This window comes from Aphis gossypii, chromosome 3 (genome assembly GCF_020184175.1).
Source record: "Aphis gossypii isolate Hap1 chromosome 3, ASM2018417v2, whole genome shotgun sequence".
Taxonomy (NCBI): domain Eukaryota; kingdom Metazoa; phylum Arthropoda; class Insecta; order Hemiptera; family Aphididae; genus Aphis; species Aphis gossypii.
Genome location: NC_065532.1, coordinates 7,682,524 through 7,708,978, shown reverse-complemented (window position 1 = coordinate 7,708,978; position 26,455 = coordinate 7,682,524). Strand labels below are relative to the sequence as shown.

General features: G+C 25.9%; 1 protein-coding gene across 6 annotated transcripts in view; it reads right to left on the bottom strand.

The window, feature by feature from the left end:
- The window catches only part of LOC114118908 (neuropeptide CCHamide-1 receptor-like), a 120,751-nt gene that overhangs the window by 15,377 nt on the left and 78,919 nt on the right, over window positions 1-26,455 (bottom strand). For all 6 annotated transcript variants that reach the window (XM_050203111.1, XM_050203113.1, XM_027980338.2 and 3 more), the window contains 2 exons: window positions 14,805-15,130; window positions 7,446-7,901 (listed from right to left, as the gene is read on the bottom strand). In XM_050203111.1, the coding sequence (XP_050059068.1) occupies window positions 7,446-7,901; window positions 14,805-15,077 (729 nt within the window). In that variant the 5' untranslated portion in view covers window positions 15,078-15,130. The remainder of the gene's footprint in view (window positions 1-7,445; window positions 7,902-14,804; window positions 15,131-26,455) is intronic.

Below are 26,455 nucleotides of genomic sequence, written 5' to 3'. Positions count from 1 at the left end.
CCCGTGGCGTCTATTGTTCTAATATTTGTTTGAGATAATAATATATCCTTTATTGCTTGCGTCTCGTCGTTGCCCACGAACGCTCCTCAGCGGGACGTTACATGTTATTGGGATTCGACGTTTGGAATGCGTGAAATATTTAATAAAAACGTTTACACAATAGCAAATGTGTACACAGACGTTCAAATTGTAAGGCGTGATATTATTATGTACTCGTGAACTTAATATATTATGTATATTTCATATCCAGATCATGATACCCAGTTATCCCGGCCACCGTGCAACACAAAACCAATGGGTTGAAAAATTAAAAAAAAAATATAATACTTATCATAGCTCACGTGAAAGTATGATAGTATTATAATAACATTATTTTGTCCCGTGATCAGAACGTATAAAATAAAACTGTTGGTCTTTATTTGTTTATAAATCGAATTTTGTTCTGTAGGATTAATGTCGACCGTATCTTACTCTTAGACGTTTACGACAAACAAAACAAAACGCTACATGTCTATATACAATTTTTAATTACATGAAAAATTACATGTACATATTTAAATGACACAGATTACCGATAAAAAGAACAAAAAAACTGCATAATGGCTTGGGTTATCAGCTTTACGCTTCATCAAATATTTACTAACGGTAAGATGGATAATAAATAAAAAATATGTTTTTTAATAATATTATTTATGTATATTATATATTATGTTTACAGAAAATTATTTAAAAGCGTGTTGCAGTGATTTGTTCTCGTTTTTTAAACTTTAAGCCAAGTACTTATTTGAAATATTTTTTTGAAGACCAACAAACTGTTGATTATTATCAGGTATAAACTGTACCTACCAGCAAATGTAATGATTTGTTCACTATTGTAACAAATTAAAATCTAACAATTATCAAATCAGCACACATTTTATAATTCATGAATTTATCGTGATTAAAATTCCATAAACATATTATGGTACGTACACAATGTACGTGCTTAGTTCACAATTAAACGAGATTGTAATACACTTACGAGGTATATAAACTGTACATTATTGATGAAATTAAATTACATAACGTAAGTATCCTTTTCCTATACTAGATGACGTAGTTTTTGGTTTAATACATTTCGAATTTAAAATGGTTTGTTGGAAAAGAATCATGAGATTTAGGGATTATATTTTATAATTAAATTTGTGTTAACTGTTTTTGGAATAGGTAGCAAAATTCAAGTTAAAATGCGTATTGTATGCATCTGTTTATTCAAACAAAAAATTCCATAATCTCTCTTTCGAGACCGCGATCAATATTTTAAATTGTATGACTTATGTAAGTAGAAAAATAACCAAAAAATCATAAATAATTTCTCTAGCACTATACTAGAAGGGGAGTTTTGAAAACTTATACAGAAATTCGACAGAAATTGTGGTTAAACCAAAACCACAACAGATATTATACATACATTAGTATTCCTATTATAAGCTATAAATACTCAATGTAATTATTGATAAATGTACAATGTTTGCTATAATATTCAAACCAATTTCAAAAACTTAAATTGCATGCTATTTCGATACAATAGTTTTGTTTTTTAATATTATTCTAAAAAAAAAAAATTGAGTCCAACATTTTTTTGCGATTTATAATTTAGGGTGTATATCAATTGCGTTGTAATGATATTTTTACCTAAAAGAAATCTATAGATTGTGCCTCATATCAACTCGACCATTTTTTTTTACATATTGATTTCGACGACTATTGACTCCGCCCAACGATTATTTAAATAAAAATAACAATAGATTAGCTTATGTAAAATTGGCAATAAACCAATATTTTAAAAAATAAATCAACTTAACACTACAATATTAACCTAACAATTTTAATTGTAAAAAACCAATAACTAGGTATTTGAATCATATAATTTTACTTTTTTAAACAAATTTTACAATGTATTTAATACTTTTTTTGCCATAATATTATATGTATAATTGTGTTATATTTTTTGTCGTGAACGATAATGTTTAAATTGTTTTTATTAAAAAAAAAAAAAAAAAACTGTAAACCAAGTTTTAAGAGCTATACTGTTTATCAAAAAAAAATATATACTTTATATTATGATACATCAGTTATTGTTTAATAAACAGTCGCTGGTATTAACATAAACAAATATTTGATGGAATTAATATAGACAAATATCGGGCGGAATCTATAGGCGGTGAAATTGATATTAAAACGGCGGAATCAATAAAACCCCAAAATTTAAAACTTAAAATCTTTGTTTGTTCACCCCTCCGTGACTTAAAAGGATCTGTCCGACTTATACACGCCATTTAAACTGCCGTACCTAAATATTCATAATTTTATTTATTTTTTTAATGCAAAATAAAATGTATAATATTGTCGCTACAATCATTTCTATAGTTTAGAAAAGTAAGAAAAAATAATATAATATAACTTAAGTTTTATCCTATTTTAATCATTTATCTAAAAAATATAGGGTTAAAATTTGTTTTTGAGCTTATCTGCAAAAAATAAATAAAATAACGATGATAAGTTAAAATGTTTATATACATTTGATGCAGTAATCGAGCATTTTAGCTCTCAGAAGTCGTATCATTAAGACAGAAACTACACAATAATATGAAAGATTAAATTATAAATTATAAGTAATAAATTATTCCACTATTTAATGTTTCAGGCACTTGTGTATAAGTATTAAAAAATTATAAAAACGGTATAATATATTCAATTTTCTAGTTTTTTTTTGTCGACGATTAGACTATTAAACTAGAGAAAACAGTTTCCATACAATGAACCCGAAATAGAGTTAAGCGGTCATCGTGATACAAACAAACGTATACGTAAGTGCAAAAGGAGGCGAACTTATTAATTAATGTTTAGTCGGCAGTCGGTTTTATTTAAGCTATTAAAATGCATAGACTATACGAGGGTACAAAATTCCCTACCGGGTTGAACCAAAAACAATTATCGTTATCTCGTATTATTCAACCACACATGTTTCAGACAGTTGTATGAACACCATTATCCTCCTTGATAATTATTCAATAATTGCGTTATTATTGTGAGATACGTTGAAAACCCTATTATAGTGCCGTGTAAATAATATACAGCCCACAATAATATTTAATCGCATGTATTACAGTCAAAGAGGATAACGTCAGTCCAAGGTCACAACTCACAACACAAAAATATCAGTAATATCACTAACATGAAACACATCACGAAATGTCTGAAAAAAAAAAATAATAACTATAAAATCATTTTTAAACTTCGGTTGCGGTTTACCGAGAAGAATGTAATAACTGCGTATCATAAGGAAATAAACTTCACCATCATAAATCGCGTAAATATATTTATTTTATTTTTATTTCTAGTCTGTCGTCACTATAGTCTGCAGTAGTAAAAGTTATTGGGATTTTGGGTTTATCGCTGGCTTGCACAACATCATATAGTTGTTATTGGATCAATTAACTGTCGTATATTTGACGACGTACGATCTTTATGTCAGTAGATGTATACGTTTCTCCTCAATTATAGTTTCTTTAAAGTGACAGAACTTAGCTATAGCAATCATGGAATGGATGTGAGACAAACGAATACTGCACTCGTAAACCGCAACAAATAGTTCGCAGCCCTTAGTCGAACAAAAACGATTTTTAATGTAAGAATTCAAATAATGTATTGTTAAAACAACAATAATTGGTCGTTTTAACGTTTGATCGATTTCTTGGCACTTGGTACTATAGATGTCTATGAGAAAAAATCTTCGAAGAAATTGACCACAAATATATTATAATACATCTAATGAAAAAACGATTTTTTGATGATGGGAACTTCGATGGGAACGGATTAAAATATAATATGGTATATGATAAATTATTATCAACTGTATTAAATTATGAAATTGGTTGGTAAAAAATATTGAGAAACCATTTTCTTTTCTAGGAAATGTATTGAATATTATACAGATTTTCTTAATTCATATTGCGCTAAATTATATTTTATAAAAATGCGTGTACATTGACATGCGAATGGTAACAATTTATCATAATACTAAATAATGATTATTATTAACAATAGTTCGTTATAATCTCTATTATATTCATATTATCATTGCTGTTTTATTTTATTGAATCTATAAAAATCTTCACTATAGTGCCATCTTGAAATAATACACGATGTATCAATATAAATTGCTGACGAACGCTTAAAAAAATATAATATGTTATTGTACTGTTGTTTCAAATGCCTAAGGATAGTCGTAAAATAAAGTTACGCTTTATGTTATTAAATGTTCTATTTTGTATATTTTTACATATTTGAGTATTTCTTTCAATTTTCAGTTGTGTTTATACTAGGAAATGTTGTAAAAATTATAATTTATTTGTAATATTATTCGTTGACTAAACTACTAAACATATGTGTTGAGAATTTATGCGTCCGAAGAGATAAAAATTAAATTTGAAAAAAATTATAGGTTTTCAGCATAATAGTGATAAAATCGAACCAAGTTATCTCGATCTAAAAAAAAAAAAAATAATGCCATAAATGACTTTTAGCTTCTATTATTGTAATTTAAAATTTCAAACACATTTTTGATATTTTGTGGTTGAAAAATCGATCGGGATAAAACCACTATGAAAAGAGAGGACAATTATAAGTCTACACGTAAGTAACCGAAACGCGTTTCTCGTCGAAATACCAAGCGGTACTCTTGTAGAATTTTTCACACAACCACTAGTAAAAAAAGAATTCCACTTATCACTGATATCCAATTATATTGTATAGTAAAACGTTTTAAACAATGTGAGGAATCGATCGAAATTTCTCGGTTTTGTATTGATTTAGTGGATGTGTATGTCCTAACTTTATAGGCGCTATCCGTTTAAAATTATTATATAAGATTATTGTGTCCCCGCAATAAAACATTTATTTAATATTCTAAATAAAGTTTTTAAAGTTTTTATATAAACAGTTTGAATTACGATGATCAATATTGTTTTTATTCAAATTTGATGATTTATGTGTTTATACAAAAGGAGTGGCCTAACTTCTACTGGTCATTGATTCACGTGGCTAGCGAAACTTTTGGATAATACAAAAATAAATTAGTCATATATTTTATTACATTTAATATTAAACCAATAACAATAGAAATCGGGAAGAATATTTATTTTTTTTATTTTTTTTTTTATCATGGTTTTATATATTTTTCAGTTTTTTGTGGATCTTGCAAGACTTTTCTCGTTGGCCACCCGTTTTTATAATTTGACAGATATTTAATATTTATTTAATAAATATAAATTCATGTATTTTATTGTTTTTGTGTGTTTATTTTTATTTTTATTATTTTTTTAAACTTTTATTAACTATTGTAGTTTCGGTAGTTAAAATAACTTGTTAAAAGTAGTTAGGGGAAACATAAACTGTATTATTTAAATAAAAAAAAAAATAAAAAAATTATTAAACCTAAATAAAAAAGAGCATAAAGAATCGAATAAGTCGTTATGTGAAGTGTGCAAAGGTGGAGGTCATTCGACTTAAGTTTAAGGTTATGAGCGGTAACAGGTGTGGCCAAAGTGTAGATGCGGGAGAGCAATATTATGCATTTTCTAGGGAGATAATAATTATTAAGGTCGTGTTATCAGGGTCGTGGTGGGATGGCTGGAGATACGTTTCTCGTGTTTCACATATTATTATTATTATTATTATTACTCAGAGCCGAATATTTCATTTATTCACTTATCATGCTGTCGTTGTTTTCGTTGTAGCTAGTACACGCCTATTACACTCACGTACATTAGGGAAACTATATTTAAAAATAAATAAATAAAAAACAGGACTAAGATAATTTCCGAGTTCATCAGTATCTCTTAAAAACGGAAATTCAAATGTTTAAATAGGGAGTAAATGCACTAATTCTTTAAAAAAAAACTAATTTAAATTTAATGTTTTAGTACTTTATTTGTAGGTATATCTTAGAATATTATAATATATTACTTTAACGGTTATTGTAACAATATTAATGCCATGAAAACATAAATATTTGTAAAAAAATATTAATATAATATAATAATTTACGTTACTATACCTATATGTTATGTTTCTAAGTAGGTATGCTTAACTATAAAATTACATCGTTACGAAATTATTATTCAGGACGCAATTAGTACAACAAACATCACAGGTAACTTGCGTCTGAATATTTTTCAAAGTTATCTGATATTATCAATTTGGGGCGCAAGTAGTATGCATCAATGTATATCACGGTAACATAATATTATTTTAATATAATTTTTTTTATTTTAAAATAACCTTAATTTAGTATATTTATACATAATTATAAAAATTAATATGGAATAATTGAAACTGATAAAGTTTGTCAGGATAACAGCGTGACACAAAGATAAAAAATAAAGGACAATATCATATAAAACGGGACGTATGGCATAGTCCTTCTATCGCACAAGCGGGATGGCAGATCCGAAACCGGAAAATCAGGATAGTTGAATTGCACTTTTTACCTAAATTAAATGGTCGAATTGCACTAGAGTAAAAATAGGCTATGATCGAATTGTAATCGGGTTAAAAGCAGATGTTAAAAAAATAATGTTAATATAAATATTAATTTACCTTATTGCTTAAAATGCATTGGTTGGTATACTAATTATTATATTTTTATACTTTTTAATTTTATGTACAATGTGTAATATATTACGAGTACCTATGTAATATTATTTAAAAAAATAATTTTTGGTAGAAATTATAAGCAAATGTGTTATGACATAATATTATACAGAATTATACTGTCTAAAAACGCTGCTCAAGAATTTAGTGACTATTTATTAGTAATTATATTTTTAACGAGGGACTTTTTCCACATGATGTTTGAGCTTCTGTTACGATTTCTAATCAAAGAACAACAAATGCATACGAGTCCTTTTACCAAAGTTTAATCAATCATTTTAGTCACCACATCCAAATATATATATATAGATGTGTGTGTGTGTTTGTGTGTGTGTGTATGCTTATTTCCAAACATAGATACTTAATGTATTATAAATTGTAATGCAGAATCCTGACACAAGACCTTCAACTATACTATACCGGAAAAAAAAAATGAACGAAATCGAAAAATACGTATATTAATTTATTTCATCAGAAATCAATTATTATCGGATAAAAGTTTTTGAATTCAGTTTCTTATAAATACTACAAAAAATTTAAATAATAATAGGTAGGTTAATAACTTTACGAGTTTAAAAAAAAAAAAATAAAATGTTTTTCACATTTATTATAATATAATGTGAGTAATTCATTTTCGCCGAGTGCAGTCTGTCTCTTAAGTTTTTTTCTTTTTTTTTTTACCCGAGTGCATAACGAGTGCTATTTGACCTTATAGCCGGAAAAACTCACCACCCGTCTGCGTCACTCACCTGGACCTCGCCGGGCATGTTCCTGGTGCTATGGATCAGATGTCGGGCCATCATGGCGTAGAAACACGCGATGGCGGACAGGGGCACCACGTAGTAGACCAGGAACCGGATGACGACGACCAGCCTCGGATAGGTGGGCCCCAGTTCCTCGGCGTACGGGTAGCACGCCTCGAACAGCGTCACGTTGTTCTGCTGGAACTGCCTGACGTACGAGTTGGTGGCCGCGGGCACGGCGCACGCCACCGCCAGGCACCATATGGTCACTGCCACGGTGACGGTGAACTTGGTGGCCCGGCGGCCGCCCACGGACGCGTGCAGCTTGCGCATCGGGTCCACGATGGCGAAGAACCGGTCGGCGCTCAGGGCGGTTAACGTGAACACGGTCACGCCGATCGATATGTCCTTGGTGGTCTCGGACACCTTGCAGATGGTCAACCCGAACGGCCAGGATGGCACCTGCGGCACACGAAGGCAAATCGCAGACGATTATTATCGAATCGATCACAATATTATTATTTATCTTATCTATCGAAGTAGATGCGTTTGCAGACTACCAAACCGTTGAATGACACGCTTTGTTTATATATATATATATATATGTATATAATATTATAGACAAAAAACAATATTAACGTTTTTGAATTTTTTTTTTTTTTTTTGTTTTCAGATGTGTACAAATAGAATTTGGCGCGATTGGCTCACGATGCGCTGTAATAACATAAAAGTTTCCGTAAGCGTGCCGAAGTGATACAGCAGTACTCCGGGGAATTTTGGACAAGTAGTTTATTAGTTATAAGTTTATTGCTCGGATTTTAAAACATATGCTTTTTTTTATATACGAGAAAGAAATCTAATTTTTATTCATAAATTCATTTCACGTCATTCTGATTCCAAATAAAGTTATTTATTTTTCAATTATTTCATATGTGCATTTTTATATGTTTATTATGCTATTGTAATAATAATAATAAAAAAAAATAATTAAAAATAAATGTAAAAACCCAGAATGCGTCTATTGGATTATTATTGTTTTCGTTATCGACTTGTTTATTAAATTTATTCAACATTATCAATCTACACATAGCCTGCAGTACCTATTCGGTCAATATGTCTATAACATCGAAGTCGACCATTTCAAAATGTAATATTTAGTGTTGTGGTTTAAAACTTCTTGCATGAAGTATGCACCGATAACTTTAGTAGCTTCAGAGAGTTTGTTTTCTACGTACAAAAATATCTAACTGACAATAGAGTCAGTTTCACTACTGGAAATCAAAGAAAATGCATGGTAATTAATTCTTTTTAATTTAAATTAATTTTTAAATTTTTTTATTCATTCTATAACTAATTCTTGTTAATTTTTGTTCATGATTTTTTCACTTTTTTTTTTTTAAATGAATATGCTTCTTTTTTAAAACAATCGTATGCTTTTTTAGTTGCTTATTATGCTCGTTGATAAAAACCATAAAAAAATTTTACTTTTTCCATAAACGTTGTATTGAGACGACTTAAAGTTGTGTGAAAGAAATATTAAACGTTAGTGTTTTCTGAAATAGTTGAGATCTTACATAAAATAGATAACTCTATAGGCAAGGTCTGTAATCACCAACTTATTGGTATCGGAAAATTATTATATCATTTAAGTACATAATTTATCTGCAAAAAATGGTCATTTTCGTTTATAGACAGATTCAGTCGAGTTATGTTTGCCTTTAACAGAATTCAATAATCAATACCGATCGTTTTTAAGGGGTTCAATGTAAAGAATTTTCTAAATGAGTACTTTGAAGATTACGGATCCAGTGTAAATATGTGTGTGTAGCAATTAGTTGATCATTAGTGTGTACAAGAAATTTCGGAGCTCCACATGCTCGCATGTCGACAATGCACTATTACACGACCAGTAATTATTTTATTATTACGGACAAAAGTATAAATTCTTTTTCTATTGTATTAGCTAAACTAAATATTCAAAATACAATTTTCAAAAATATTTTTGAATTTGTCGTGAAATTTAGTTCAAAATTTATTTTTACTTTCTTACTATTAATATATATATATTTTAATATTTTAAGTATAACAATTTAATTTTGAAAGATACCTATTACGATTTTTTGGAGTTCAATTTAAAAAATTTGGAAAATTCAAATTTGTTTTTAGAAGTTATATTCAGTAATTAGTATAGAAAGTACAATTATTAGAATAAAATAAGAAAATTTTCGAAAAAAAAACGCAGACGAGATAAAATTTCTTTAATCTATAGATATCATTAGTTATTTAAATATTTTTGACATAGATATTTTATTTTATGGATGTTAAGTATGTGGATATATGAAAATTAAAAACTTTGTTTATATTGTCTTATCTGTGACAAGCGTGTTGATAGATATACGATATGTACGGTAGGTGATTAATAACATACACGTTTAGTTTGCGTGAGTGACCGCCAATCTAGTTGTAAACATATAATATTATACAACAACTGACTAGCAAAATTCTCACTAAAAAGTCGGGAAAACTTTGATTGTGTAGTCGTTGTGTCATCTTTACTTATCTGATGTTAATTGTATGCAAAATAAGTTATTTAAGTTTGAAAAACACGAAATTAATGAATTCCAAAACAATAATAACTTTTTGTTTTGATATCAAAAATTTAAAATAACCCCGAAGTCTTTCTCTTATTATGATGAATGTTGGTTTAATAATTTATAGATGTGGCTTTTCATTCGGTCTTTTTTTGCACTAGAAGTTTATTCATTTAATTTTATAATTACATTGACATAAATTTAAAACATAATTTGTAGTGACATTTTGAATTACCATTTTTGTACAGCATTTTTAATTTATTATAATTTAAAAAGTATAGGATATAAAGTATAAGTCCTCATTTAAACACGTTCAAAAACATTTTTTTCGCATAATTTTTATACATATTAGTTGTAATTTAAAAAGTTTAATACATTTTATACGGCATCTACTGGTTTGTTATCGTAGCATCGCATTGATAGTTAAAAAACATATTGTCTTCCTATCAGTTTACGACAGATTATTTACAAATATAGCAGCATCTTATTATTATTAGTTTTCTATTTATCCGTAAAACGTTTTTTTTTTTTTAATAAAATAGTAAAAATATTATGGCATGTTTTAAATTAATAAAAAATATACCGAAAATCTACTATATATTACTACCTAACTAAAATTACATAAAATATAATAAAACTATGATTTAATTTTGATCATTGTATAAATTCTGTCATATGATATTCTCAAAAGTATCTGTCTGTACTTTGAACTACGTTTTTTGTTACCCCATTTAGCTTATATTATTCTTACAATATATTGTGCTCGTGTCGGGATCAACTAAATCGTATAAAGTTTCCAACTGTCAGAGAACATTGTGAAACCTGGTCTATTATAGTGGTTAATGATTTATATTATAGTGTTCGTTCTTTACAACGAAACATTCTTTGGTGTACCGATATATATATATCACCTAACAACTATTGTTGTGATTGAATGCCAAGTACTATTTTTTTCTGGATATAAAAAGACTCATTTATTTCAACAATTAAATTTGTACCATCTACAATGATTGTTCTTATTCTCCATTCGCTAGTCACACAAGTAGTTTTTTCAATTTGGAATCCTGGGGTTTTCTTTTTCTAACGCCTCATAAATTGAAATGGACAAAATGATACTTAAGTAAGTCATCTCATGAGCATAGGAGTATGATAATACTAAACTTATTGGCAATATTGAATCTTAAGTCAATTATCAGCTATAATATTGTTTTCTTAATGACTACTTCTTCCTTGAATATTCTACCTGCTATGATTTGTTTAAAAATAATAAATGACAATTTGAAAAAAATAATATAAATATTTTATATTAAAATAAATCACGGTAGCTATTTTTACCGAGGTGATTAAATTTGGTATTTAGATTTAAATGTTTACCAGGCACATAAGAAAAAAATATTTGAAAATCATAATATGAAAATTTGACAACATTTAATATTTAAAAAAAATACCATTTACGAAGAACTACTTAGAGTCACATGTATTTAAATTAAATTGTAAAACTGTATAATACTTAGTATATGTATTATATAAAGCAATATAGAATGTTTTACAAGAACTGTGTACTGAGAATATAATAATACAGTAAATAGTAAATACCATAATATACGGATGTGCTGTAACAACGCACTTGAATAGTGCCGCAATAAATTATTCAGATACCTCAGGTGATAGCAAACCAGTAGGTAACTACTATACTGAACAAACACGTTTACTCATACTCGTCGAAAACCTCACATTTTAGAAATATATTATTTTGGTGTAATAAATTATGAACAGCTATTATTATTCATAAAATATGATTTATTTATTTATAAATAAAACAATTTTTGTACTAAAAAAGAAAGTTATTATGATAACTTGCTTATTGTAAAACTTAATGAACTTTGTGGATTTAAGGATTTATAATGTTGGTTTAAGAAAATATAGATTTAAGTTTTTATTCTTAATATAATGAGTAAAGGCGTACATTATATTCAAAATTAAATTTATTGGTTGAAATCCAAATTTTAATAATATAATTGTTAATTATCCATCAACAAATATTAAAAGGCACTAAATATATATTATAAACATAAATAATTTTGAAACGTATCGATTAAAAATGTGTAGAGCCACCTACTTTTACAATTTCTTATTTTAATTACATTTCGCTGAATGATACTTGAAATATAAATGGGAATAAATTAATAACAACCTCTTGGCAATTTGTCAAACAGATATATCCTCTTAAATTTATCGTTCAATTAATAATTTCAAAAATAATTGTTTATTCGTATAAATATAATGGTAATTATTAATTTATTTATTGTTATATATATTATGTTTTGTTTATTTAGTTATAGTGACGTTATAGTTTTATTTTAACATATTTATTGCAAAAGTAGTAATACAAAAATAACTAAAAAAGATACATTGTTTCACGGTATTAAAATTTTTTGCTGAAAGAACATCAATAGCTTATTATGATTTAATTTATTTGTGTATGAATCTTTAACTTTTTCTCGGTATTGCTGCTAAATGTAAATATAAACTAAACGATTATGCTGAAAATATAATCTTGATAAAAATAATTTAATTAAAAATTTTTGCATCACGAGTTCAATAAATGATCAATTATAAGAAAGTATAATATGTTTTTGAAGTTTAACAGTTTTTATCGTTGAACACAGAAGTGCATTTCATACGGCAAAAAATACTGTGTTCAAAATTTAAAAGAAAAAAAAAGCAAATCGAACATCTTCTCCATTAAGTATATAATGTAACAAAAATTACTATTTTTTTTTCTTTCTTTTTTAGTTCTAATGACTGGTAATAAGAAATATCAGTCTGTGATCGTAATGCAAACGGGAGAATATTTTTCTTAAATACAGCTGCAACTAATAAAAAGGCACGTTTTTAACAGATAAAATGACGTAATATTATATTAATAAAATCCCAGCTAAGGATCCAAAGCTAATAAATTGAAGAAAAAAAATACATATTTTATCCTCCAGCCTGCTATATAACTTTCATTAATCAATCAAGGATTATACTATAGTGTAGATCACCAGATCTAGATTCTACAGAAGTAAATTTGACTAAGTTCCATACAATATTATTAATATATATCGTTTGATTTTTTTTCTCTTCAAATAATGTAATACAGATGCACGTCAATATGAAAAATTATAATTTATCTATATTATGCACATTTTAAGATGCTATGAGTCAATTATTATTGAATATTTTTAAATGTACCTAGGTATTGTATTTATATACAATACACATAATGTGTATGTAATAATTTATTACTCAACGCACATGTGTACCTATTTTGACTATTCATTGCGCCGTGTAACATATTTATAAAAACAATCCGAACAAAACACAATAATAAGTTTGCTTAATATATTTTCTCGCTTTAATAAATAATGACGGGAAGTGACACATTATAAATAATATATATTATTTAAAATGATTGATTTATACGGGAAAATCCACCTTAGATAGGTTTTAAATACTGTTTGTAAGAAAGATTTGAAAATTTTAGTTTTGAAAGATACACACAAACACCGTTCTAAAGTATCACTATAATGCGTTCATATATTGTCCTCGTTTAAAACTTTTAACATTCCTTTTGACATCTAAAATATTTTCTCATAAAAAAAAACTTTATACTTAACATAATATCTTCATTTAATTATACGGGTTACAATATTTAACTAAGCTCATTAATTTATTTTGTTTTTTTATAATACGAGGAATAATGATAATTTAATTTATAAATTTTGTTGTTTCTCTATTTTTGTATAACATTATAATTTTCAATTTATTTTTAATACAGTATTTTAATCAAAATTAATTTAAATAAATAAAAAATGTAAGCGGTTTTTGTTTTTATACAACTATTTTGAGACCACGTGTGATATAATAATATCGGTGATTTATTTTTAACTGTTATATATTTTAAATATTTAATTCAAATATTATATAATAAATTTATTTTTATTTTATTATTATATAATAAAAATGTATGAATATATATTAACTTAATTATTAACTACTAACTAATTTAGTGTTAATAATAGTTACAGACATTTTTAACTATTACAGCTCTATGAGCTTACAAGCATGTATATTGATAATTATTATTTTTAAATTTATAAATTATTTGTTGTCTATATTATTATATTACATAATATGTAAATATAGTTTTCTAATTTCAGTTGAAAAATATAGCCAAACAAATTATTGAACTAAGTAAATTATTTTTTTTTCTAGTTTTGTAAATTAAAACCTTAGTCTTGTGTTAACACATTCATTGTTTCATAAAGTGTTACAAACGAAAATCTATGATTAAAATTTCAATCTATATACTCTCATATTTACTAATCAGATTATAATAATAGCTCATGTAACTAATATCGGTATTTTAGAGAGAATTAATATACGTAATACAACCGAACTCACTCTCGATATTGTTCTTAGTCACAATCTCATAATTATTCATGTACATTATGAATAGATACTGATTGCAAAAACTACATGCAAAACTCTGCATTTAAATGCTTGTACGTGATTGATAATGTATTATAAAAAGGACGCTTTATATTGATACACTTTTCTCAAATATTTATAGTAATAATATTTACTAATATTGGTGCTAGATTAATCGTTAAATTTGCGTTAGATAGTGTACACACATTGTAAAATCTTTTTTTTCTGATCATTTTTTAATACCTAATATTATTATGTTAAAACTTAAGAGTTTAAAAAAATGGTATTTATAACACACCGTGTAGACAGTGGACGTGAACGGTATGCAGCTCAACAGCACCAGTAGATCGCCCAACGCAAGGCTGAGTATGTATATATTCGGTACGTTGATCATGTTCCTGTGCCGGATGAATATCAACACCAGAGATCCGTTTCCAACGGTACCGACGAAAAATATGAACGCGAACAGTACCGGAACAATGTACGTTTCCGGTCTCTCCGAGTAGTCATATTCGTCTACGAGTAGTGTGCTATTGGACGTGTCGTTGACGACACCGTTACCGCCATCCATGATTATTGTGAATTTGACTGTCAACTGTTGTACAATAATACCACCGTCATCGCCTGAATAATATATATAAAAAAAAAAATAATAATTAATAATACATTATGCTACGGACCTATACTGTCCGTACTAATAATTACATACACATACGATTGTGCAATGTTACATATTTCATATTGTATAATTAATACTACAGGCATACGATTACAGGACACGAGAGTGTGAAATATTATACTAATATATTAACGATTAAAGTAAAACCACACGTCTCCTTGCAAAAAGTCGAAACTCGATGTTACTGTGATTCGATAAGAATCATGTGTTAGAATAAACAAGCAGTCTTTTCGGGACCCTTCGTATCACGGAGTCGACACCCATCCTTTTGTAAGAAATCATATATAAGGGAGATCGAGACAAGAGCTCGACAGACGGTTACAATGTAACAGACGGTTAAGGATATTTATGACACTCAGAGGCCGGTCGTAACACCACTCAAATCGTTTTATATCAGATTCTGAAGTCGGTCGTAACACCACTTACCATCTTTTTATATATATTTTACAGTAAGCTTATAATAATTGTATTCGTGCAAAAAATATTTTAATCAACGTTAACTTATACTTGAACAACCATGACATATTCATTTCGTACGTTGATGCTTAAATCGACCTAGTCGGGACGCAGCAATTATAATACAAACTTTTGGACATATATATGCGAGCGATGATATTAGAGAGGATTTAGTTTCGGTAGTGGAGGGAGGGGGGTACAAAGTGACTTATTCGGATATTCTTGTTAACAAATTTAGTTATTAAAAATTTTCTGCTCGCAATTTGTTTACAATAAGAATTTTCAACATTAAAAGCGACCAAGCAAGCTTAATAATAATATTTATTTGAAATAAATAATTTCAAAACGACATTAATTCTATGTCACGAGTTTAATAACTGTTTACTCAAACACAATTTTATATTGTACACTAAAGTGTTTTTTTATTATGATACATATTTTTTAATATTAAAATATATTTTTTATTTCTAAAAAGTATTCAATAATTTAAAACGAATATAATGTAAAACTATTATTTTTATACATAGTTAATTTAATTACTATAAAGAAATATTATTCTTCAAAGAATGTGAACAATAATAATTATGGTCTTGTAAAATGTGCATCCAGCTACAAGTTATGGTTCAAACAGCCTTAATTTTTTTTTTTTAAAGTCTATAGTTGTTTATTTTCGCGATTCTGTATTCTAAAATGTTCAGGTCTGATAAAAATATAAATAGGTAGCATTAATAGAATATTGAATATACGATTCGACATTATTTCTATGGCCTTGAGAGAAAATAGTGGAAAATGGTAAAATTTGTTGGAGATATTACGGCCTTCAAATAACATACATCGATTCTATTATTTACATAATTTATTACGTTTGTATAACACGGTTATTATTACAAATCTCCATATTACATATATTATAAATTATATCCTTAAATAATGAATTTATTCAAATTCTGTGTTTTGGAAATTTTAATTACACTTAAAAACTATCCTATATTTTGCGCATTAACGCATTCAGGATAAATGGTCAGATAAAATGGTCCATGATAATAAGTTTAGAAGATGTTAATATTTTATAACTTTTCAAATTTGTCAAAATATAATAAATTGGAGATTAAATAATTAACTTGTTTTATATTCTTGTTACACGATTTTTATAGACTATTATTTCCCCGAGTATATAAAATTGTAATACCTCAGAATGTTCAACAACTTGATTTAGTTTTGGTTTAGATAATTATAAATTAAAAAAAAAAAAAAATCTGTTTTAAAATTTACAATAAAAACGGGTTGGTTATAAATTTCAAAAACGAATTTTGTACCGTATACTCGTAGCTTACTCTTTGGTCGTATAAAAATATAAATAACTTAAAATAAGGTCTTTAAGTAGTATACTTAAATGAATCAAAATTTGAATATATTTATTATTAAGGAAAAAAATGGGAGTGAACATACTTAGTGAATCGCCATGTACAGCTGCAGGTGTGTGTAATGACATTTCGATTTTGCATATGCCCCAATTCCAATAACTCCAATATTTTATCTTATTTTTACTGATGTACTTAGATTACGTATATTTATTATTATTTCCGTATTTTGCATATTCAGTGCTTGAGTAGGAAAAAACTTTCAATACCCGTTTCTGCAGAATTGTATTGACTTCTATATAAGGAGTATACAGAACGCTAACGTATTTTAAAAATAAAAAGATGTGTATTGTATAACCAGTCCACGTCACCCTCGTTCAAAACTGATCTTCTTAAAAAATGGCGATATATCACATTACATATAATATTGTATGTTCATTCAATTTGATTAATTATTCTTTTGAAATGTAGTCAATAAACTCTATCTCAATGCTTGTTTTAGTAGCATTCTTCTAAAACATCTATAGAAAATAGGGTTTTAAATTGAAATTTACATACAAGGTATGTAAATGATAAGTATTATATATTATTTGTCGAATGATTAAAATCATTGTTAAGAAAACAAACTAAAATCGAATAACCTTTTTTATCTGCTGTTTATAAACCTTAAATCTATGTTATTTGATCAAAAATTGTAAGACAAATAATCGTTGGTTTTTAATTAAGTAAATTGGAAATTTTTATTATTTTTTTTGATGGATTCAAGTTCAATGCACGGCTGTATATTTTGTTTTTTAAATTTGTTTAAAAAATTATAATATGACGTTTATCTCGTATTTTTAATATTTCTTATACCAGTGTTCCTATACCAATACCTAACCTAACTACTAGTGAAGGAATTATAATTTTTTAATATATGACTATTATAGAAATACACAATAAAATAGTATACAACTCATAGTAAGACATACGATTTGTATTGTATTTTTTGAATTTAATAATATTATACACCTACAGATAAGGCTATTACAGATTTCAGATATTCGATTATATTAAATTATAAGAATTACGAGTACAGTGTACTCAGTACACGAAACCAAAATTATGAGATCATGGAACTAATGTATTAAAATGTTAGAGTCACATTATATGTATAGTATTATTATATATTTAAAAATATATATTGATCTTTAAAATATTTTAAATATATGAGGGTTTAAAACACTTAAAAAAAAAAAAAGTTCGATGCATAATTAAAATAACAGAAAACACAAAACTCGCGTCGTATGATATCTAAATGAACTTTAATCGCGTTGTATGTTATCTATATAATTCCATGTTGTATGGAGACTGATTTTGCAGGTATAACCGTATTATTATAGACATCAATAATACACTCTATAACCTATAATTTATACATATCATATGACTTCAATTGGTACTCATGTCTTTCGGTTTAGCTCGCAAAAAAATCAAAATGGAAACGTGTCAAAATAAAATATGGCATAAAAACACGTGGTGTCACCGACTTATTGAAATAGCAGTTGATAGAAGAGTGGTGGAGCTCACCCAATTAATCCAAAAACATTTTTGAATAGTTTTTAAAAGGCATGAAAAAATGTTCTTTTATGTAATAATGTCCAGATGATAAACGACACCTAAAATCTACATGTTGCGAGTTTGAAAATTGTAGATAACATACAGCGCCAAAAACAATTACTGTGGTAGATATATTTTTTTAAGTATACAACGTAAGTTCCCAGAAAACATTCTACAAAATTAAGTGTAGGTATTTTATTTTATTTAGTAAGTACGAATTAAATTTATTGTTAAAATTATACTGATAGAAAAAAAATCAAACTCCTACAAAATCCAAAGTTTGGTACTTAATAAGTAATATTTAACTAACAAGTTTAAAGGTTTTGTCAGTTTCCGTTCTTATTATGTTAAATTACGTCTTATAATATAATCAGTTACAATTGCATTATCATTTTTGTTGGTTTTCAAGTAAATATAAGTCTGAATTTAAAAAAAATATGAATTGAAAACCTCTTATTATTATTTTTGAATTCAATCGTAAAGGAAATTAAATCGAAATTAATTAAATCTTTGCTTTGCTAGTGCATACATGTATATATATATATAGTTTGAGTATTCATACTAATTTACTCAGTATTTATACAATATCTCTTACATAAAATGTTGTACAGTGTACATACATAATACACATAATAAAAATATATAATATATTTAAATTGTAAAATAATATATCTAAAGAAACAAAATTAAATTATTATTAAATTATTACTTATAAATTATGTCCCTTCAATAAATATTTAGATACAAAATTATATTTAATTAGTTTCTCTCGATTCGTTAACTATAGTATCAAATAATTTAGATCTTTTGTATTCTAATTATTAAAATTTTATAAGTCAAAGTCGCGTCATATTCGCGTTTCACGTTCTCGTAGAAAGTTTCTTCGATATATTTATTCGTAAATAACTTAAATACTGTTATGGTTTTAAATATTTTAAACGATTTTATTTTAATATTGTTCAGTTTTAAATCCCGCGTTAGTTTAAAATACATTTTCTGCTTGATGAAACATTTTTGAGAACCACAGTCGATTTTCTTTTTATTAAAAATTGTTTGTTGTTAATTGAGACTTAGTCAATCGTAATATAGAAGATTCACTATATTTTATAACTAAATCATAATACATAGTAATACGTGAGTAAAATGTTCAGCAAAGTATTGGTTTCGAAATTTGAATTCATAGAAACAAAGATTCAATTTAAATATGAATTCAATAAAAAATACATTTTTTATTTAAATGTAATAAATTTATTATAATTTTGTGTTATTTTCAAACCAATAATTTATAATATTTAAAAGTCTATGAATATTATAATAAATACGAGTAGATACAGTAACTTAATTCTGAGTATAATATTTAAAATTAAACTTAATTTATTGAAAAATGTTTTAATATTTCTTTGTATAAGAGATTTTTATATTAAAATATAAGTATTTTAAGAACTATGTCATACATCAATTTTTTTACGTCCAATATATTATTATTTATTTGTTCCATGTGATTCCTATAAAAGGGCATTTTGGATGGCAACCAAAATAGTACCGTATGTTTTATACTATAACTAGTACATTATCTTCAAATAAAAATAAAAATAAAAATAAAAATCGGTACTGAGACTGTGGATTTGGAATATAACGGTGAAATAAGATTATTACGTATGTAGTACACCAGGGGTCACCAAACAGTCGATATTTCTAGGAATATAGGTCGATTGCATAATAAATAATTAATTTTTTTTTTACTTATTCTCATGTAATATTATTATTTCGATATTTAAATTGTTTTTTTTTTATTATTATACCTATTATATTATTATTATTTATTATTATGAGAACAATAAATTATAGATCTTTTTTTTTTTTGTTCATCAACCTGAATTTCGATCGCCAGGACTTCAAATTTGAAATGTAGCTCACTTTTTTGATAAGTTTGGTAACCCCTGTAATAGACATTATCACGTAATTTCAATATTTTATTCAAATAATTTTCTGCGTAATGATAACATAATATATTATTGTTTTGTTCAGAATAATTCTACTTTGTTTGATCTGTCGATAACCATAAAAATTCTTATTATTATAATATAATACGTTCCTGCTACAATATACGTAGGGCGTACATAACATATCTAACCGATTAAGTTATTCAGTATCTGAAAAATAATATTTATTTATAGATAAAATATATTGGGTTTCATTTTATTCATATATAATAAGTGCATTATTTCAATCATAATATTTTATCATTTTCTATTTTATTCAAATAAATACAGTTGAGTTATGGTTCATTTTAAACTATATCATAAAATTATGCAATTTATACATATATTTACATCTACATCTAATTTTTTATATATACCCTTTGACTCCTCTATTCAAGGTATGTAACCTTGAAATATTATATTATTGTGGACTAAAAAAATGAAATGATTTTATTTTATTTAATAACCAAAAATGCAATCTTCGTGTATTTCGGGCGATATTATTGCGTTTTATGTAGGTAACGTGATGCCGTAAAGATTACAGAGTACTAACTATATACTATATAAGTATATAATGCTAGTGTAATGTGTACTCATATGTATGTTTGTACTGTAGATTGATAATAAATAAGTAGGTAATATTATTTTATATACTGCTTTATATATAACACTTTATTAACTCAAAGTCCAAAATTTAAAAACAAAAATAAGTTATTAATATTGGCTTATGAGTATCATCACCATCCACCCAAATAGAATTTGGTGCCAATGCACTGGTTAAAACATGTGTTAAAACAAATATTTATTAAATAAAGAAAAAACAATTTATAAAATTCATTAAATTTAAAAAAATACTGTGCGCTAAGAAAATTAATTAATTTCAATTGATTTTAATTTTAATTAAATTTTATTGTATGTATAAATACTTTGGTAATACGAATATACATTTTTTGATTCTTATTTTCATTCAAGTTCGATTTTAATAATCAGAAGCATTGAAACAATAGATGTGCATTATTCCAATATTAATAATTAATATATCACATTGTACAATATCGAATTAATAGTTTATAATTTCATATAATTTGTCATATTATTCAAAAGTTTAAGGGCTATAATGCAAGGCCGTAGTTTGAACAATTTTTCAGTTATGGGGGGGGGGGGGTTAAATCAAATAATATTTTCGTTATTATGTAAATCATTACATTTAAGTTACTTATATAAATTAAATTTATTAACTACAAAATATTTCAGAGGGGGAAGTTGAACCCCCAAAATCCCTCCTCATATACAACCTTGGATTAATGGATATTTATAATATTAGCATTGGTTTCTATTATTTTAAAATTAATCCCAAACTGTTTTACGTTATCTTGAAACTAAATGTATAGAATATTTATTTATTTTTTTAAATACACTTAACATTTTTGATTAAATACACAATAAAAATAGAATATATGTTAGAATATGTGTTAGGTACTTCAGTACTTGCTTATATTTCTAAAAATAACAAAGATAAAGTTAATTATAATATAATATAAATAACAAATGATTGTAAGTTACTATTATATAATATGTTAATGATGAAATTAAAATAAGTCAAAGGAACTAAAAATAATTGATAACTGTCTAAGAGACTGTCATAAAATTGTTTATTTTAATTATATATTAATATAAATATACTGCAATGTCTGATAATAATGACCAGTCGAACAGTTTAATCAACAGTATTAACAATTAAAAATATATGAATTCTCAATCTATGCTTCAATACCTGGTTCTCATATAATTGAAACTATTATAAATCATACAGAGTGACTTATTAAATATATTCTCTAATTATATATTTTATTTTTGAATAACTAATTTACTTTAACATTCATTTTTAGAAATTTTAAAAATGCATTAAAGATAGAAACCATTTTTTATTTATAAATATTTTTTACATTTTAAGGACCTGACAATTTTAAGTCCCAATATAATATTTTTGAATTTAATACAATATCCTTATACTTTATAGCCCTCTGAATTTAATAGTGTACACGGATATTAGAAATTACAATAAATTCTTAATAATTACTGTAAAGGCGTCTTGATACGAAGATGGGGATAAGTTTGAAAAATGTAAAAAATATTGTAAATAGTAAATACTTATACATAAGTAGTGATGTGTATTTTACTTTGACACGCCTCTCTCATTTAACAATCTAAAAATAGATAATTAGAATTCCAAAAAAACTTATTACACTCGTATTTAAAATTCCTATGATTATATTGTAGCGATAGATCAGTTTTCTTGTTTCTTAAAAGTATCATCTCCTTAAATTTAAAATCAATTATTGTTACATTTTTATAATAGTTCAGAAACAAAATCCTTTAGTAAAGTTTTTTCAATTTTATTGTCTCAAAGACAATCATCTTAAACTGTATTTCTCTATTTTAATTAAATCGTGCTATAAAGTTCCATATAATCCAAATTTAAACCAAATAATATATTAAAAACAACTTTTGAAACACTTTTATTTTACTAAAAAAGTTCAAAAAACACATTTTATATCATCGTTATTGTCTTTTCGCTTTGTTCAGAATTCAAAACTTCGAAAAAAAACTAAATGTGTTAAAAAATACTAAGATAAACGGTGAAAAAAAGTTTTAATTAATAAAAACATTTAAAGGTGGACAGTTTAATTGGCGGCTCATTTTTGTGTATCCTATACATTACCTACTCTCTATTGGCTATCTCCTAGAGATTACGGGTGTCCCGATTTTCTAATATAATACACTGTGCAGTACATAATATATTATTCAACAAGTCATTTCTTATAAATTGTATTATTATCACACATAGCACATGACCTAAGAAGTAAATCTTCTCGTTTGAGATAAGTAAGTACGTCTGTTCAGGTATAATGATACCAAATGTGAACATTTTTAGGTTTGAAATATAAATTTTCTATGCATTCTATTGGGCTAAAAATGTATTCATTTTTTTTTTTCCGTCCAAGAAAAGAAAAAAGTATAAATAATACAATTGCGATAAACATAGTAATTACTCTAATAAATTATTTATGTCAAGTCATCTATTATATTTTAAACTTTAATTAAATATAAACAATATATAATATTGTTTAGTTTTATAAAAAATATTATTATTAACTGAAATCATAAAAAAATGTTTTAATATATTAAGATTTTAGAATTTGATTTTTATTGAAAACTCTATTTAACGTACTTAGTATATAGATACAGAGAGACCTACTCTGGTCACTTTAGTATAAGTTTAATGTATTTAAATTGATGGTATGTTTTAGTTTATAATTTGAAAACAAAACATTTTAATCTATAACAATAAAGTAATTTTCAATGAGAATAAAATGTTCAAAAATAATTTTTTTTTTTTGCAAAATAGTATTGATTTAAAAGAAACTGTATTAATAAATAAACGGGTTTACTGTTATGAATTATAATACTTAACGAAAGTAAACTAAGATAAATGAACACAGTATTTGTCTTCAAACTTAAAAAATAGAGGTATAATAATGTGTTTTGGATTAAAATATATTGTAGCCAGAAGAGATTAAAAAATATTTATGTTTAAAGTATATCAGAGTCTTAAAGGTTTTCAAATAAAATTATTTTATTAGTGGCCTATTATAAGCCGCTATGAGATTATACTCACAATAATCCAATACGTTAAGTTTAATTTATAAAACTCTTCATTCTAAATATAGTTAACTTTTTTTTAAAGGATCTATTTTTTTTTTTTATGAAAATGTCACAATCCCTTAATAATTTATCACGTGTTATATTATTATATCTACTCTGCCTTTCGAGTCTCAATATTCTATTATAGCGTATTTTCTAAAATATTATGACAATCAGCGATAACCGAAGAAGTGACCAACTATAACTTTTTATTACATTATGTGCACAAACTTATTGTTATTTTACTATTATTATTTTATTACTGCCATAAAATCATAGCTATCAAAACCGATAGTATTGTATCACTTTTAACTAGAATAAATATTAAGATGGACTTTGGTTGATGCAGTAGATATATTAAACTAATATAATTATTGTTTAGGCACAACTCGTAAGCTTTTATAAATTTAGTACACGATTTGTTCTGATAATGAGATTAATAAATGAAACCAGAATATTTTTTATTTTTTGATGAAATAAAAATATACTAGGTCATCTGCAGGTTCGGATAAAAGATCAACATAAGTAATTTGCAAGAACACGTATTTTAATAACTATGAAATGCTTACTATTAAGTTCCTCGTGTAAATTCATAATAATACACATAAAATAGTTGTAGATAAGAGTTATATAATATATTGAATACAATGTTTATTGTTTCAGACCTATATATTTGTATGCAATGGGACCTTAATAACTAAAAGTTAAAATATATATAAAATAAAGCTATCGGTATTTATGATGTTGACAATTTGTAACGATAAATACAAATTGTATTTTACACGATTGTTTTTTACACCATGATTTGTTCTAAGGTAATGTGAAATATAAAACTTTTAGAAGTAAATCTAATATTTAAATCGTATATATTGTACACTAGTTTAAATTTATAAAATGTTAAACCAACAAACAAAGTGCAGTATTTTTTGGATCAATTTTCCAAGAATGTATCTACGCTTTAACTTGCTTAACTATACCCTCAAATACCCTCAAGCCTTTACTCAGATGTCAGTACATATTATATTGTAAATAAACGTTTATTTACATAAGCGCATAAATCGTGTAAGTCTCCGCATTACGTCGAGTACGACGTAAAAATATAAAATATATACTACCGGCAGTATTTTAAATACGTATGATCACGAAAAAATTCTTTCAAGAAACGCATTTACATCATGTATTCGTTTCAAATGTCTACAGTATTCCTTAGTGTGGACACAAGTTGTAAGTTATGTGTGTTGAAGATCCCCTTAGGTACTATTATAAAGTTGATGCTTTTTTTGTTTGTAAGTTGAGTATTTTATATTAAAAAAAGTCATAATATTGTATGCCTTTATGATCTATCTCATTTCAAAACTACAGGTAACTATTTAATTTAATTTAAATTTAAATGTCTTATCCGCACTTTTTTTTTTTAATTTAGCCTGTATGTTTTTATTTATTCCTAGATCTTCTGATTATATTTCTACACTAATTTTTTTATTATTATTTAATTTAAAAAGCATTTTATAATGAATATAATCACCCTTAAAACCGTCAATAATAATCACATATTGAAGTATAATAAATGATAATTAATAATAGTTTTAGAAATTAAAATATTATGAAAGGAATATTATTATACAAAATGCGTATAGAATTATTTAACACTATTTTTTTTAACACATCCGTCATTGTGACATGAATATCAACGTCAATTTAAACTATTTACGTGTTTAATTTTAGCTCTATTGTACAAAAACAAATACAAATTAAGCCATAATATTATAATAGTTAAACATTTTCCATATAGTTAAAGGCGAGGAACGTTAAATAAATATATTTAACCAAATAGGTAGGTTGGTAGGTGTGTAGTTTAAGCATTCACGCCGAAAGTTACTTGTGTAGTTAAAGTTTTAGGTATCTTCATTTCGTTACACAGCATAGAATAATTTGCGAAACATAACGTTTTTATTTTCATTCCACTTTGAGTTGGATACAATTTATTGTATAAATATGAGTAGTCCAAAAAGATGGGATTTAAATTCTGGAAGAAATTCGACATATAAATCTTATGTAGGATTTGTGAGAATACTTTAGGTGAAAAATATTTAATATATCCATGGTTATTATTATATTTATGTGTTGTTAACTTTATTAACTTTAAAATAATATTTAAAGAAACGAT